This window comes from Amia ocellicauda, chromosome 16 (assembly GCF_036373705.1).
Source record: "Amia ocellicauda isolate fAmiCal2 chromosome 16, fAmiCal2.hap1, whole genome shotgun sequence".
Lineage (NCBI taxonomy): Eukaryota > Metazoa > Chordata > Actinopteri > Amiiformes > Amiidae > Amia > Amia ocellicauda.
Window position 1 is genome coordinate 13,474,154 of NC_089865.1, and position 14,322 is coordinate 13,488,475.

The following is a 14,322-nucleotide window of genomic DNA, read 5'->3' on the forward strand; positions in this document are numbered from 1 at the left end:
AGGATGATAAAATATGCTGATCTCTGTTTCTTTTCCTGCCCCGAGGGATGACACAGGAGTTTAAAGCAGAGACCTAGCTGTCCTCCTCAGTGCCTTCTTACTACTGAGTAATAAATACCAGCCCTTGTTTGCTAATAATGCCTACAGAACAATTAATAAATAATTAGAACATAAGTCTTTACACAAGAAAAGCAGAGGTCAGCTGCTTCATGCTACTAATAGAGAAAGTGTTGATTTGATTTGAGGACTCTGGAACTGTCTTAAATTAGCTTTATTGGCTTTCACTAAAAGCATAGCCTTCTTTCAGAAAAGAAATGCCAAGGAAGAAGGCTGTGCCTGCAAAGATATACAGTGCATTCTTCCACCAAATTAATTATGGTGGAAGTAATGAAACCACATCATTTTCAGTCGGTTTTCTTGTGTATTGCCATTCAGGCATTTATCTTCATTTGAAAGGCATTTGTGCTTATTAGTTTAATGTATTTTTCTGTGCAACAAACAGTACATGCTTTCAGTATCTCTTTTTGATTTGCTTTCATATAAATATTTAAATTTGGAGTTTATCCTATCTCGATTTTAATTTACTTTTGCATACAATATTTTAAGTCTTCTGTGAAGTTCTGTTGTTTCTAGCAAGGTGGTTACTTGACTGGAAACTAACACACAGAAAAGGGGCTGAGGGGTCGGCAGTTTGCAGAGTAGGAGAAGCTGGGGAAGTAAAATAATCTTCCAGTTGGAAACATACAGCTGTGTTCTCCCATTCACTTCCTGGTAATTAGCCGTATGATGTAAGATATCAAGTTGAGTAGAATGAACGTAACTCGAACACACAAGGGTGGTTTGAAAAATCTGGAGAATCACAGAGCTGAAAATCCTGTGGCTACTTATTGTCTATATCAAGTATACACCAAACAGCCAAGCCACTTTAATCTACATTGCTACATCACAAAGATAGTCAAACATTATGTTGTCATCACATTTTTGATGCCACAGAACACTGTCAACATGCCAGAACATTTCTCTCGGTTGTGTGTCCCTCAGCAACAACAATGACAAGAAAATGTTTAGTTCCAACTTGGTGAATTATATGTCATTAAATGTTTAAGATTGCTTTCTTCTAATGTTATTATGAAAGGACAAAGAAAAAACAGATGCTGTAGAGCATGTTTTTGTGGAATATATCCTTTGTAATAGTTTAAGAAATCACAACTATAGGTGTTCACTGCACTTTCCAGATCAGGAAGAAAATATAAAGTACTGAAGCATTTTCGGTAATCAGTCATTAACAATAAAATGTGAAAAAGAGGCACGTGTCAATTATTTTCAGGTTCAGTACTTATCACTTCAGATAGGCTTTCCTGGAGAGTTTTAGTTTGCTTCCAGTAAAAACAAAATAGTTCTAATATTTAGTCTAATTCCCTGGTGGCCTTGACCAACTGAGCTTCTCTGAAAGCCTAGAATGGAGATCCAGGATTAGAAAACAGCCATTATCAGCAGTATACTTATCACCTTCTCAGATCACACATGTTGTCCAGTCATCTCAGTCTCTCATGTTTTATTATTAACCACAGGAAGCATCGCAGACTATGTGGAAATTAAATAAAAACATAATTAAAATACTGAAATTAAGTTACTGGCGATACCTGGGAGTTATTAGAGGATGTTTGTTAATTTAAAAGTAACAAACATCAGGGACTGAACTTTACAACTGATTACTGCAAAGTACTCACATTTCATACTCCTACAAGTAACTTTTAAAAGTCTTAGCCCCTCTAAATTACCTCAATAACATACCAGTCTCCCCCATGATTAATCAAATCAACAGGCTTAATCCCTATACCAAATGAGCCTGTATCAACAATTAAACCCCAATCAATGCCCTTGTAGTTTCAGATTTCAGATCAGCTCTGACTGTCCTCCACTCTTCACTTCACACGTTGTGAGCTGTACTCCTGTACTCCCCAGAAGGGAAATGGAAATGGCCCTAAACTGGCTGGTATTCTGGACTAATACGGCTGTACAAATTTCGCTCCACTACATTTAATTAACTAGGTCTGCAATATCTGTCTGCTCTCTCGTTGTATCTTCTGACTTCAAAAAAAGCTTGGTTTCACCTATCAACAGAATGATCAAGAATATGAAACAACCATGATTCTAGAAAGTTACTGCAAGGTGAAACAAATCTATTATTTGTATACTTTTTCAGGATTTATATCAATAAATCATGCTGCTGGAGTTTAATGTTGTTCTTCAGTGTAACGTTGCATTACAAGTCCATATGTACTTATGGTTTATGATTTAGTTCATAGCACCAGTTAAGTTCAGTCACATTGTCAAGTTTTTTATATATATATGATTTTCGAAAGCTTATCTATATTCATGCATACACACCACGTTTAACGTCTCGTATATGCATATGTGAGCTTTGCAGTACTCTTACCTTTTCATCGTCCTCAGTAAACAGAGCACCCCCTGGGTTTTTGTTTATAGCTTGAGCCACTCCAATGATTTCCCCGTCACTGTTACGGATGGGCATACACAGAAGAGACTTAGTCTTATATCCAGTTAGCTTATCAATTTCATCACTGAAGCGACGGTCCTGTGAAGTAAGGGGAAAAAAAACAATATGAAAAACGGGGCTTTGAGAACTCAACACAGTATACATTAAGTGTTGCTTAAATGCTAAAATATATAACCTACATACCAGCAATAAAGTGGGAAAGATAACATTAAAGCTGCTTTGGATGGTACTTTTAAGTATAGTATAAAATTTCCTTGAATGTGTATCACACTAAAGGAACCACGAGCATAACCGTAGTGCAAAGTAGCTTTCCTCAGTTTGTGAAAGAGGCCTACAAGTCACATTCACATCAGTAAACCAGCCATGGAAATGCAGGCAATCATTTAGTGCACATCTGCTAAACATTATATGTATTCACAGTTTACCCTTTAAGAATACATTTGCATGTGGCCTCTACTTCAAAAGACTCTAGATTGGGTTGTAAATAACCTTGATCGATAGAGTGCCTCGATTGGTCAATAAACTTTCCAAAACTTCCTGGTATCACAGTGCAGTTTGGCTGTGGCTTGAATCTGTGTGTGTGTGTGTGTGTGTGGTGTTTTTACAGTACTGAGAGCTACACAAACTGGCCAACTGCCAACCTCCCTGTGCTGTCCCTCTTCTAGGATATTAAACCAAAAAGAAGAAACATTATTTCAATTGTGAATGTGAATCTGCCAAAATAAAAATAAACCAGAGTATACAGGTGTAAAACACTGGCTTTTGCAGTCCCAGTTGCAGGTAATTTAATTCCTTGTGTCACAAATGTTTTCTGAGAAAGTACCAGGTGAGGTCAGGTAGGGTTTAATACTTCAATACTAGGTTTCAGTGCCTTGATTGTGTTTTCTTGTGTAAGCAAGACATAGGTTATTAAATACACTTACATTTAATAACCTGATTGGCAGTGAAAACAAATATATATATATATATATATATATATATATATATATATATATATATATATATAATTACAATTTGATTTACAATGACTACAAATACAATTAGACATTATTATGTAATGTAATGTTGGTTAATTATATTACGATGATAAATAATGTCCATAACTCATAATGAACTCTACAGCTAGAACAAAAACACCTCAATAAATTAGGTACTGCCTGTGAGGTTTAATTTGATCATGCGTATAGGCCCTCATGTCAACCCTAACTGACACTCCAGACCCAATTTAAATCCTTATGCCAGCAGCCTAAAACCCGAATATCAGAAATCAACAGAAAATACATAAAATATTTGTATATTCTTTTAATTTGTAATTCATTATTAATTTGTGAAATTATTTTTAAGTGTTATAGATTTATTAAAACAGTTTGTCTGTTGAGCTATAATTACACCAGCTCTTTTGGTGAATAGTTCATGAATTGTGCTGGTATTACTCAAGACAAAACCAAATTCAAGCATGTATTGAACAGTTTTTTTTTTTTCACCTCAAACATATTAGGGCCAAGTACAAACTAAAGCTTTGGAGGGACATGTTCTGTGGACTTCACTATGTTTTATTAAGACTTGGTTTTTGTTCCACTCTTGTTACCAGAAATACATGCTTATTTTTAACATCTTTGTCAAATAAACTTTGTCTTGCCTACTGAACCTCAGCTTTTGTCCAAATGTATTCCAAACACAGGCCTGATTAAAACAGGCTAGATATTTGATTCCCAAAATAATTACATATGTGTCAGAACCAGCTTTGGCCCATGTTTCTATTGGGATTGTATACTTAATTATTGTATTTCAGTTTGATCACACTAAGCAGAAAACCATAAGCATTACAGGGTCACTTTTACTTTTAATTGCCTTTACTAATATGTAATATGTAAAATATGATGTGATAAGATGGCAAACACCTCCACAAATAAATAAATAATTGCACCAAATCACCTTTTGTACTGGAATCGGATACTCTATGGTGTAATTTACTGTATATGTAAAACCTGATATCCCATCATTCTAATACTATAGTAGCAGCAGTACCATTATGATAAATGTGTATGGATTAGAAACTTTAGCTCTAACTTTCAGGTCGCTTTTCAATTGATGATGTGGATATTAATCTACTAGCAACATTATTTCATTTTGTTTATTGTATTAATTCCATCAGTAGGTACCACGACGAATGAGCATTGATTGTATGCAATTTTGGATACGTTTTTTAAATGAAAACATTGCATGCTCAGGCCAAAGTGTCCCCATTGCATTAAGTTTAGCTAATAAAGATTATTTTACATTTTTGGAAAGGTATTACCAACATGACAGTCGCCCCCTGCTGTCAATTTTCGAACAATTGAATTCGAATTATTTTTTGTGGAGCAAATTAATCCTTCATCGAAGAGTGTCTTACTGTAAATATTTTCTGCATCACGAAGTTAATGTGCTCAGATTACTGTCACCCACTTCTTTGTATCGCCAAATGTGTTCGTACGTGTCGGTGACACGTTTATTTCAAAGCCCTGAAGTCAGCTTTCAACATTATATAATTATTCTTCACTGATTACACACTACACTAATTACAATTCATTTCGCTGATAGACATTTCTGACGTGTACTTTTCATTTTGTAAGTACCTGCTGTTGCACCTGCGGTATCATTAATACAGTAGTGACAAAGCCGCATTACGCCCAGTTTGATTTTTGTAAGTGCTCTATTGTAGACAGTTGTAACATTTTGAAAAGGACATCTGTTGCCTGTCTCAAGATGATTCTTTGTCTGTGCCTCGCATTGTGCAAGGGCATTACTTGTATTAGAGTTGAACCTTTTTGCAAAGTAATAATCTATCCAGCAACGTGATGTGAATATCCAGGACATGCACACATAGCCTTCAAAGCTTGCCTGCACAGACCGACAGAGAGAGAGAGAGAGAGAGAGAGAGAGAGACAAAATGCCAACCTCTTTTGGAAATCTATCCATAGGCTCTACACAATAATGTTAGCAACTCTATAAGAAGCATACCTGCATTTATTTGTGTATGTATTTTATTTTTTAAGAACACTATCTGACTATCTCCAAGGTGGGTTTGATTTAATAACCAAGCATCTTGAATTGAATGGCACCTGAAACGCTTGCAGGTGTCCATGGTTGTCCTGCTGGAGCCGTTTGCGTCATTGTGACACTTTTTCACTTACGCATGCATCTTTCTTTGCTTGTCAACTGAGCTTCAATCATTTTAGCACTGACTACCAGCATATCTTGAGATAATACCGCTGCGATTCATAGTATGATTATGGTTGCCGATCATCAGAATGTCTGCCGCTGTGGAATGTAAGATGCCGTGTCCCATTCTTCTCCATTGCGCAAAATGTTACATAACCCAACATACCTGATAGGCATCGGGGATATTAACAGTCTCCCCGTGTTCAGCCACGTATCCAATGATCCCCTTTCCCCACGGCACTTGCACTTCATCCGAGTTATCCATACTCAGAGAAGGCAACACCGTGGTGCCGGCGTGGACATCGAAGAACTTGGACACCAGAGTCTTCTTGTTGGCGCTGCCTTCTACCAAAAACAGCGAGCAGCGGTCGGCGTCTACCATGATACAGACGAAAACCAGGATTTTGTAGCTCAGGCTCGTTAGATCCAAGTCATTCGAGATGTCTTTGACCAACTCGAGAAAAAACTCCCTCTCGTTGTTCTGCTTCAGGTAGTATTTGAAGTCGATGGCCGTGGAGGGATACTGGGGGATGTTGACCCTGGACTCCAGCAGAGCGCTCAGGATGTGGGCAGTGGTGGGGGGCAGGGAACTGGCTTTCCTCAGGAGCGCCCGTCTCCTCATGCTGGTGAGGGGCTCCTGAGCTCTGGAGTTGACATGCTCGTCGTATGTCCTGTTGGCGTTGATGGCCTTGGATCTGGCAAAACTTTTCCTCAGTTCCTTCTGCGAGGCTCGTCTCTGCAAGCCGTCCCCCTTGTTCACCCAACAGTCCTTGCCGCCGCCGCCACTGCCCGCCTTGTCCGGATCCAGCGGCGCTAGTTTGTGCACCTGGTGATTCTTGAGCCATTTCTCCACCATGCTGTGCTTTCCTTTCCTGTTCAGGTAGTCTTCAAAGAGCTCCGGGTGCTTGTCGAGAAAACTTTCCACGTCCGAAAAGTTCATCCTTGGAAGTGCCATCTCTGCAAATGCTGTCGATTGCCGGCAAGCCACGCTGTGAGGATCAGCGCGCAAGAGATGGACATTTAAAACGGAGAGAGCTGGCGCCGGTGCGTAAAAGAAAGAAATCCATCAGTATAAAGAAGCACGACCCGGAGTCACTTTGAACAGTGGGTTTACGCATGAATGGACATAATCGCCCCCCCCCCCCCCCGAAAATGAAATACTTAAATGAAATGCATGATTAGGCTAAAAGATTAATTGCAATATTTGGTAAGGACGACTCTCTGCAGCTACTCACTGAAACATTTGATTTGGTTTACAAGCAAATGCCAATCCAATGCGCTCCTCTAACTTGAAACGCTCGGAGCGCCGATGCTGCGCAGATCGGGAGGACCAGTGATGATGGAGAGAGTGGATCCTCCCTGTAAGACTAGTGACGTTGGCTGGAGCTGGGTTTGTTTTTCACACACTCACCCCCCATTCTTTTAACACATTCATTTACACCTCAGCAGAGCCTGTGCATTAGCCTTATTGATACAATATATATATATAAATGACTTTTTATAAACGTCCGGGTGTCCTGCTTTAAAGAGGAGAGGGAAAACACCAATGCTCCATAGGCTACATTGTTGCAATGAGGACATATTTCACCTTTTGGATATTTGATGTATTTTTAAATAAATGCAATAGAACAGAATCAAAGGACGACAGAAGAGTCGTATATTTTACATTTGGTTTGGTGTCGGGATGCGCCAAAGGCATTATTGATGTGGCGCATACATTCATGTGGTTTTTGTTTTATTGGGCTTCTATTCTTCTCTCTTTCTATGCATACCTCGTATGTATTTATTGCATATTTATTGTATTGTATTGTATTCGCAGAAAGATGCCCTATAATTAAAATAAATAAATAAATGAAATCCGAGGGGATGTTCGCAGCTTGACGTAAGCAGCGGTCGGTTGCTCTTCAGCAGCGTTTTTTTCTTTCTTTCTTGAATTAAATGTAATATTGTCGCTGAAGCAGCTTCTCATGTCATGGCTTCCCTCCTCCCAGCCCTCAATACTAATGTGGCATATATTTTCATTGGTGCTGGTATTGATTCTAAAATAAAAGATATGCAGTGATCATGGTATATTTTATGATCTTCCCAGTGTTGCAGTGAAAATTAGGATAGGAATGATTGTGTGTTAAAATACATTATAACTGTAGCCAAGAAAATATTTTCTCAATTTTAACCTCTACTTTTTTATAATATAATGAACTCCAACTCTGAGTTATTGTAAAAACATTTTTTGTGTTACACTTCGTTGCAAACACACACACATATAGACATATAGGCTTATACACATTTACACACACGTGTGTGTATGTATATATATGTGTGTGTGTGTGTGTATGTATGTATGTATATATATATATATATATATATATATATATAAGAGAGAGAGGGAGTATAAATGTTAACTGCAGAAACTGGTGACAACACAAAGAAGTATGGAAAGATGTATGTTTGGAATAACAAGAGGAATAGAAAAATAAATGAATGGATCCAAGAACAAACAAACAAACATATGTGGCATCATTGAATGCGTTAAAATGTAAAATATAGCAATAGGCCGGACACATTGCAAGGAGAACAGATCATAGTTGGCCAATGGAAGCTATCGAAAGGATCCCACAGAGATTAGAAAGACCACATAAAAGACCGGAAGATTAAATTGTAAACTTTGCAGGTGTGACATGGAAAGGGGAAACTATAGATCAAAGCAAGTGGAAACATCTTGGGGAGGCCTTCATCTAGCAGTGGATCGATCTTGGCTGATGAGAAATGTATATAGGCCTGCATACACATACATCCAATCATATATATGTGTGTGTATGTATATATGTATCTAAATTATCATCCAAATTGGTAATAGTAATTGCTGTATTTTTACTGATTCAAAACTGATTTAAGATTCAAAACATTCCTTTCTTAAAGAGAAATATGTATTAAAACAGATTATATTGGAAACTCCAAATATTCTCTCTAGTAGTGGATACAACCATTAGTGCTCACTTGTGATGCTGAGGGACAGGATTCGAATTCCTGTTCTGCTTCCTCCTCGTACTTTTACAACCCATGGTGATCCATATTGAATCACTCAAATTGCTGCCAGGTGATCACTGGACCACTGGTGGATGTAGCGGATTATTGATTCACAAATCCTCTGCTTGTAGAAGACAACAGGAGGTGAAAGTGGCATATTTGTGTTGGCTATAAGGAAGTGGTTGTGCACCTAGGTGAGGTAATACATTTAAAGCACAATTAGTCACTTGACAAGCCAGTTTGACCGATTCAAATTCTGTCCGTGCTGCCTGGGTAAATTTACCATGACTAGCAAGTTTGTTCTCCCTCGTCTACCTGTGGAAGCAACAGCTCACAGACAATCAGGACTGATGTCTCTCACCACATCCTGGCAACTTCTCAAAACGCCCTGTTCACCTACACATGGAGATCCAGTCTCATTATCGTACTGCTCTGTAGTGCTGCAGCTATTCCATTTCACTATGTGTGTAACTAACTTTGCAGTAGAAGTATAGTAGAATTGTAGTATCAGTAGTAGATGTAAAATAATGCAATTTTCCACTTACATCAAGTATACTTACCCATGTTGTGTTGTTGATCTGAATAATCTCAGAAGCATAACTATTTTCTAATTCAGATTTGAAATTTCCATTTAAAATGAATAATGAGTTGATGTTTTGTTGCTTTCAACATTGCTGTTTCCTGTACTTGATTAAATAAATTAATATTTCTATAAATAAAAAACTATTCCACCAGGGGGAGCCATACTCCACAATGAAAACATCCTAGTTTAATAAAGCTTTTTCAGCTTTAACATATCAGGTTTTATATCCATATAAATACACTGTACTTATTGTAGTACTTATTAACCCAGTCATCCCGTCCTTCATTCCTAAAAAAACAACTAACTAAATTGTAGTAGACTATGCACATGTGCGAGTGTACAGAACTATTACCACTGCACTGGAAGTTTTTTAATTAGAGTAGAGTAGGAAAACCTGTGATGCAGTTTTGTATATCATTTAACCATTTTTTAATTTGTAAACAATTTTGTTTTGACCAGATAAATATACTAGGTATTTTAGTTTAGATCTTGTCACACACCATGTAGCTGAGTTCTGTTACATTTCCAAATAAATCAATTTCTACTTTTAATTAAAATAGAAACCCCAAAAGCCAGTAATTGTTTTCATTTCCAAAATGAGACCGAGTTCAACATGTTCTGAGTCATGTAACACTGTAGTTGTATTTCATCATCACTACCCTTAAAAAAATAATAATTAGCTGGAGATGATTATATATTTTCTGAAAACCTGGGAATTTGCTGCACCCTTCAGATTTCTCATTAACTTGGTGGCTTTAAAACAATTTACGATGCCTAACACGTCAATACTGAATCTTTTATACGCAGTAAAAACTATATGTAATATCCTAATTAGAAGCCAAGAGAATAAAGATTTGTATCACAGTTTGTTTGACATTTCAAATTCTGTCCCATTTCAATATCCCCTCTAAACCTTGTGTTTCCTAGAATGAACCGGTTTGTTTCCCAGCAATCCAAAAAACAAGGCTGACCTGTGCCAAGATCCTCTTCACAGTCTCAGGGCAACAAGACAATAAAAGTGAATATAAACTACAGCCTGGAACAGCAGTTTGATCTTTGCTGTGGCTTTCAGGCACTTGGTGCCCCTGAATTAGTGTCACATTCAGTTCATCTTTTGGGTGCAGCCATGATTGAATACTTATCTTCAGAGATGTTTATACAAGTTAAATCTATCAGGAAGGGCAGCCTACAGGACTTGCAAGTTAAAACTTGCAAATCAAAACCTGTCAGCATCCTAATTAAGGTAGGCATGGGGAGTAGCAGTCAGGGCTCTCGACTCTAGAGTGGAGGGTTGCGAGTTCAAGTCAAGAGACGATAGGCATGATTAATAGCTCATTTTCCTTGTTCAATGTTTTGGACATTGGAACGTAATTCCTTGACATTTTAAAGTGAGAGGAATAGACAAGTTTAGTCGCATAAATGAGGAAAGAGTAACCTTACAAAAAATGACAAAAGGAAACAATTATTACATTTAAGCCTTTAAGATAAATTAGCTTTGGATTAACTTCAGCAAAACCCTAACCTTAATGCTTTGCCCTGCCCCCAGCCTCACCCTGACCTCTGATTGCAATTGGACTTGCACTAAGCAGATGGAACAGATGGGAAGTCTTGACACTTCAACCTATGGATGCATTTAATTCTCATGGAGAACCATACTTAAACTAGTCATCTGTGGGATATTACCACCTTATAAACTTAGATTTTGGGGTTTTAAATGCAACCAATTATGCACCATTTATACTATTGGTGCAAATAAGTACCGCCACTTACAAATTAATAACATGATCTCGTTTTTAACAGCCTGGCACAGATTTACATTTAGTAAATCCTCTATTATAATTGTATTAACACTTTAGAACTTGAAGACGATAATGGAAGTACGTTTAGTAGTAGCTTATGCATCAGCATTTAAGGTTTCCCTGCCTTCCACCAGAACTACTCGTAATGAGTTGCACTAAAATGTAGTGTAAAGTGTCAAAGGAGGAAACAAAAACAAACCATGATTAGTTTTCAGATCAATTTAATGATGAGAAACAAAATCCCCTCCATATACACAACTAACAATAGTTTTAGAAGATGTACGGCCGCTTTTAAAAGTCTAAATGCACCTGGATTACCTTAACACAGGTAGTTTAAAATTGTTCTCCATTAGCGCCTGTGAAAGCGGGAGATAAATGTACCATTTCCAGAGGGAGGACAATGCTATTGTCACCTGACACTTAAAAATATTTAGTCCGTGGTTTGGGACATACTTCTGGTGATAAATAAAAGCTAGCATACAACATTGATTTGATGCTCTGGAAAAGATGAGGCAAATGCCAAATCATACATCAAAATTGACAAGACCTGGGCCCCGAGACATTAAAAAACTTTAATAGTGAACTAACAAAACCATTACATTACAGCCGCCTGTACATTGATATTAGATTTAGCCTAGGTCCTCCCTCTACTCAGACGTGGCCTGTTTCAGATACGCAATAAGATCAGCCCGCTCTGGCTTCTTCTTGATCCCAGCGAAGATCATTTTAGTCCCGGGGATATACTTCTTAGGGTTTTCCAAGTATTCCATTAGTGTATCTTCAGTCCAGACAATACCTAGAATTTAAACAATTAAGGAAAGAAATGATCAGTGCTCCAAATACAAAAAAGACCCTTGTCCAATTGTGTTGAACAGATGAGGTGTGTATGAATAGGAATTACCTTTGCTCTTGTTGGCTTCAGTGTATGAAAAGCCTTCAGCCTGACCAGTTTTACGCCCCATCAGACCATGGAGGTTCGGTCCAACCTTGTGCTTGCCTCCCTTTTCGACAGTGTGACACTGCGCACACTTCTGGACAAAGACTTTCTTTCCCTTTTCCACATCACCCATTTTCTTTCCTACAAAAATGTAAAAAGCAAATTGTAAAATCTCAGACAGATATCCAACCTTTGATATTTCAAGTGGATTTCATCACCCGTGCAAATAAGAAAATAGAGCCCTAAGATTAATCCAGACAAATTTATAGCATTGCACCACTCAAATATGGTTAACAAAAGTATTTTCTAGTTTGTGAGCAGGTAATCAACTAAAGGCAGCATCAAATCTTATGTAGCACTAACAGCCCCTAGACCAGTGATTCCCAATACTGGTCTTGGAGACCCAGTGTCCTGCTGGTTTTTGGTCCAGCTGCACCTTCAATTAAGCAAAACTTTAATTGAATTAATTTGCTTACGACTTTGAAAACGTTCGAAATTAGAATCTGGGCAGCCAATATACTTGACATCTCCCATGGTTTAATTCTTCAGCTCTGATTAGCCAAATATTATTTCAATTAAGGGATTGAAAGATAAAAAAATAACAGGACATTGGGTTCCCAGGACCAGGACTGGGAAACACGGCCCTAGACAAGTCTCCTTCCAGTGCGTTCAAGGTGGTGTGAATTACAGAAGGTCAGCTGCACAGGACTGCTTCCTTAAACGTTACAGCTTTTAAAAAGTTCCTATCAGAACTGGAAACCACAGTCCCAAGAGTCATACTTACATTAACCAGTTTAAGTTTAGCTTTACTTGGGATACTGTTGATTGAATTACATAAAGTCGTCCCAATCCTAATTAAAATACATTATCTTCGAATTACTATTAACCAAGAAGGCGTTTAAGAAGATTGGCTTGTTTTACTAATTTAAATGTACTCGTCCATCGTCCAATCAAGCAAGGTACTTTCATTACATTTCTATATTGAAAGTGTACCTAATGATAATGGTTAGAGGTTTAAAAGTCAAACTCTAAATGTCAGGATTTTATTTCCTGCAAACCTGCGTGGGTGCGTCTCGCTTTTTTTTTTTTTTGGACACATTTCGAGAATAAACCGATGTAATATTATGTAGGTATGTGAAGATGTAACTTATTCTTTCAATAAATCGAGAAATATGCCAGTAAAGATGCGAGCTAGTCCAGGTCCAGACACGTGTGGCCCATTGTGGGTTCACGGATACCGGTACACTGGCCTAGTCACGTCCTAACTCTGACAAGGACACGCCGCCACTGCGTCTCACCGAGACCAGCCAAATCCCTGTTCGCAAGCACTTAAAGGACAACATAAGCTTTTAAAACGTTTTTTAAATATAACTTACCTTGATAATAAGTTACTGGACAGTCAAATAATAACGCTTCCCGCTGTACAGCGCTCTGCTTCCGTCTGTCTCGGGGAACAACTCTCACAAACCGGTGGAAGAAGGTCACACTATTTACAGGCACCGGCAAAATACGTCACGGTCATGCGCAGATCACGGGTCCGGTCTTGTTGCGCAGGTCTGCACAGATCTGCAGAATCCCCGTGATCTCATTGGTGAAGCCGCGCAGATCTGCACTAGGCGAGCGCTGCCTTGTGTCTCAGTGTGGACACCTCTGCAGTGACGACAGCGCAGTTCTGGACAGGCTTACTGCCATATAGGGAGAATAGGGGGAGACAGGGATCAGGCAGAAAAGGTTTATTGTAGTGTGGAAACGAAAGCAAAGGTAGAAGCGCCACGTTTCTGGTCTCCGGCAAAATTACGTGCCAGGAGGGTAGTCCTATTGTTACTAAGGACATTAAGGTTTTAAGGACTTGAACTATTTGAAGTGGTAATAGGCATTTTGTTCTTAACACACGTTGCACACATCTCGTTGCAGTCCAAGTGTGCGATCATGTACTAACGACGATCACAACTTTAATCTTTTAATATTACTAATACACCTTTGTATGTGAAAGAGCATCAAGGTTAGACTTAGTACAGAAATAACACGTTCAAGGTGAGGACCTCTATTGTTAATGTCATTGAGGTTTAATTGTGGATCACAGCACCCAAAGCGGAGTAAACGCTGGTTAACAATATTAATCTTAAGCGTAAGTACTAGCATTTGATTAATTAATTGAGTTTAATAAAGATTGCAATACTTCCTGCTAAATACAACATCCAAAGGATATTGAACACTTCATAAAATAATGATGTTATTTACTTATTATAAC

At 38.2% G+C, this 14,322-nt stretch overlaps 2 protein-coding genes across 2 annotated transcripts in view; both read right to left on the reverse strand.

Annotated features, from left to right (window-relative positions):
* The window catches only part of pde11a (phosphodiesterase 11a), a 67,602-nt gene extending 60,494 nt beyond the window's left edge, over positions 1 to 7,108 (reverse strand). The window contains exons 1-2 of the mRNA XM_066687816.1: positions 5,892 to 7,108; positions 2,441 to 2,599 (exon numbers count right to left, since the gene is read on the reverse strand). Coding sequence (XP_066543913.1) covers positions 2,441 to 2,599; positions 5,892 to 6,680 — 948 coding nt within the window. The 5' untranslated portion in view covers positions 6,681 to 7,108. The remainder of the gene's footprint in view (positions 1 to 2,440; positions 2,600 to 5,891) is intronic.
* Positions 7,109 to 11,338: 4,230 nt separating this feature from the next.
* cycsb (cytochrome c, somatic b) lies at positions 11,339 to 13,583 on the reverse strand. Its single transcript, XM_066687817.1, has 3 exons — positions 13,448 to 13,583; positions 12,036 to 12,212; positions 11,339 to 11,930 (listed from the first exon to the last, which is right to left on the reverse strand). The coding sequence occupies exons 2-3, from the start codon at positions 12,202 to 12,204 to the stop codon at positions 11,782 to 11,784; spliced, it is 318 nt and encodes a 105-aa protein (XP_066543914.1). The 5' UTR covers positions 12,205 to 12,212; positions 13,448 to 13,583; the 3' UTR covers positions 11,339 to 11,781.
* Between the last annotated feature and the right edge of the window lie 739 nt (positions 13,584 to 14,322).

Excerpts from the sequence above, each read along its gene's own strand:
- cycsb (XM_066687817.1), bottom strand. The coding sequence starts at position 12,204 with ATGGGTGATGTGGAAAAGGGAAAGAAAGTCTTTGTCCAGAAGTGTGCG. Across the intron at positions 11,931-12,035 it reads TGAAGCCAACAAGAGCAAAG|GTATTGTCTGGACTGAAGAT; the intron begins GTAATTCCTATT and ends TTTAAATTCTAG.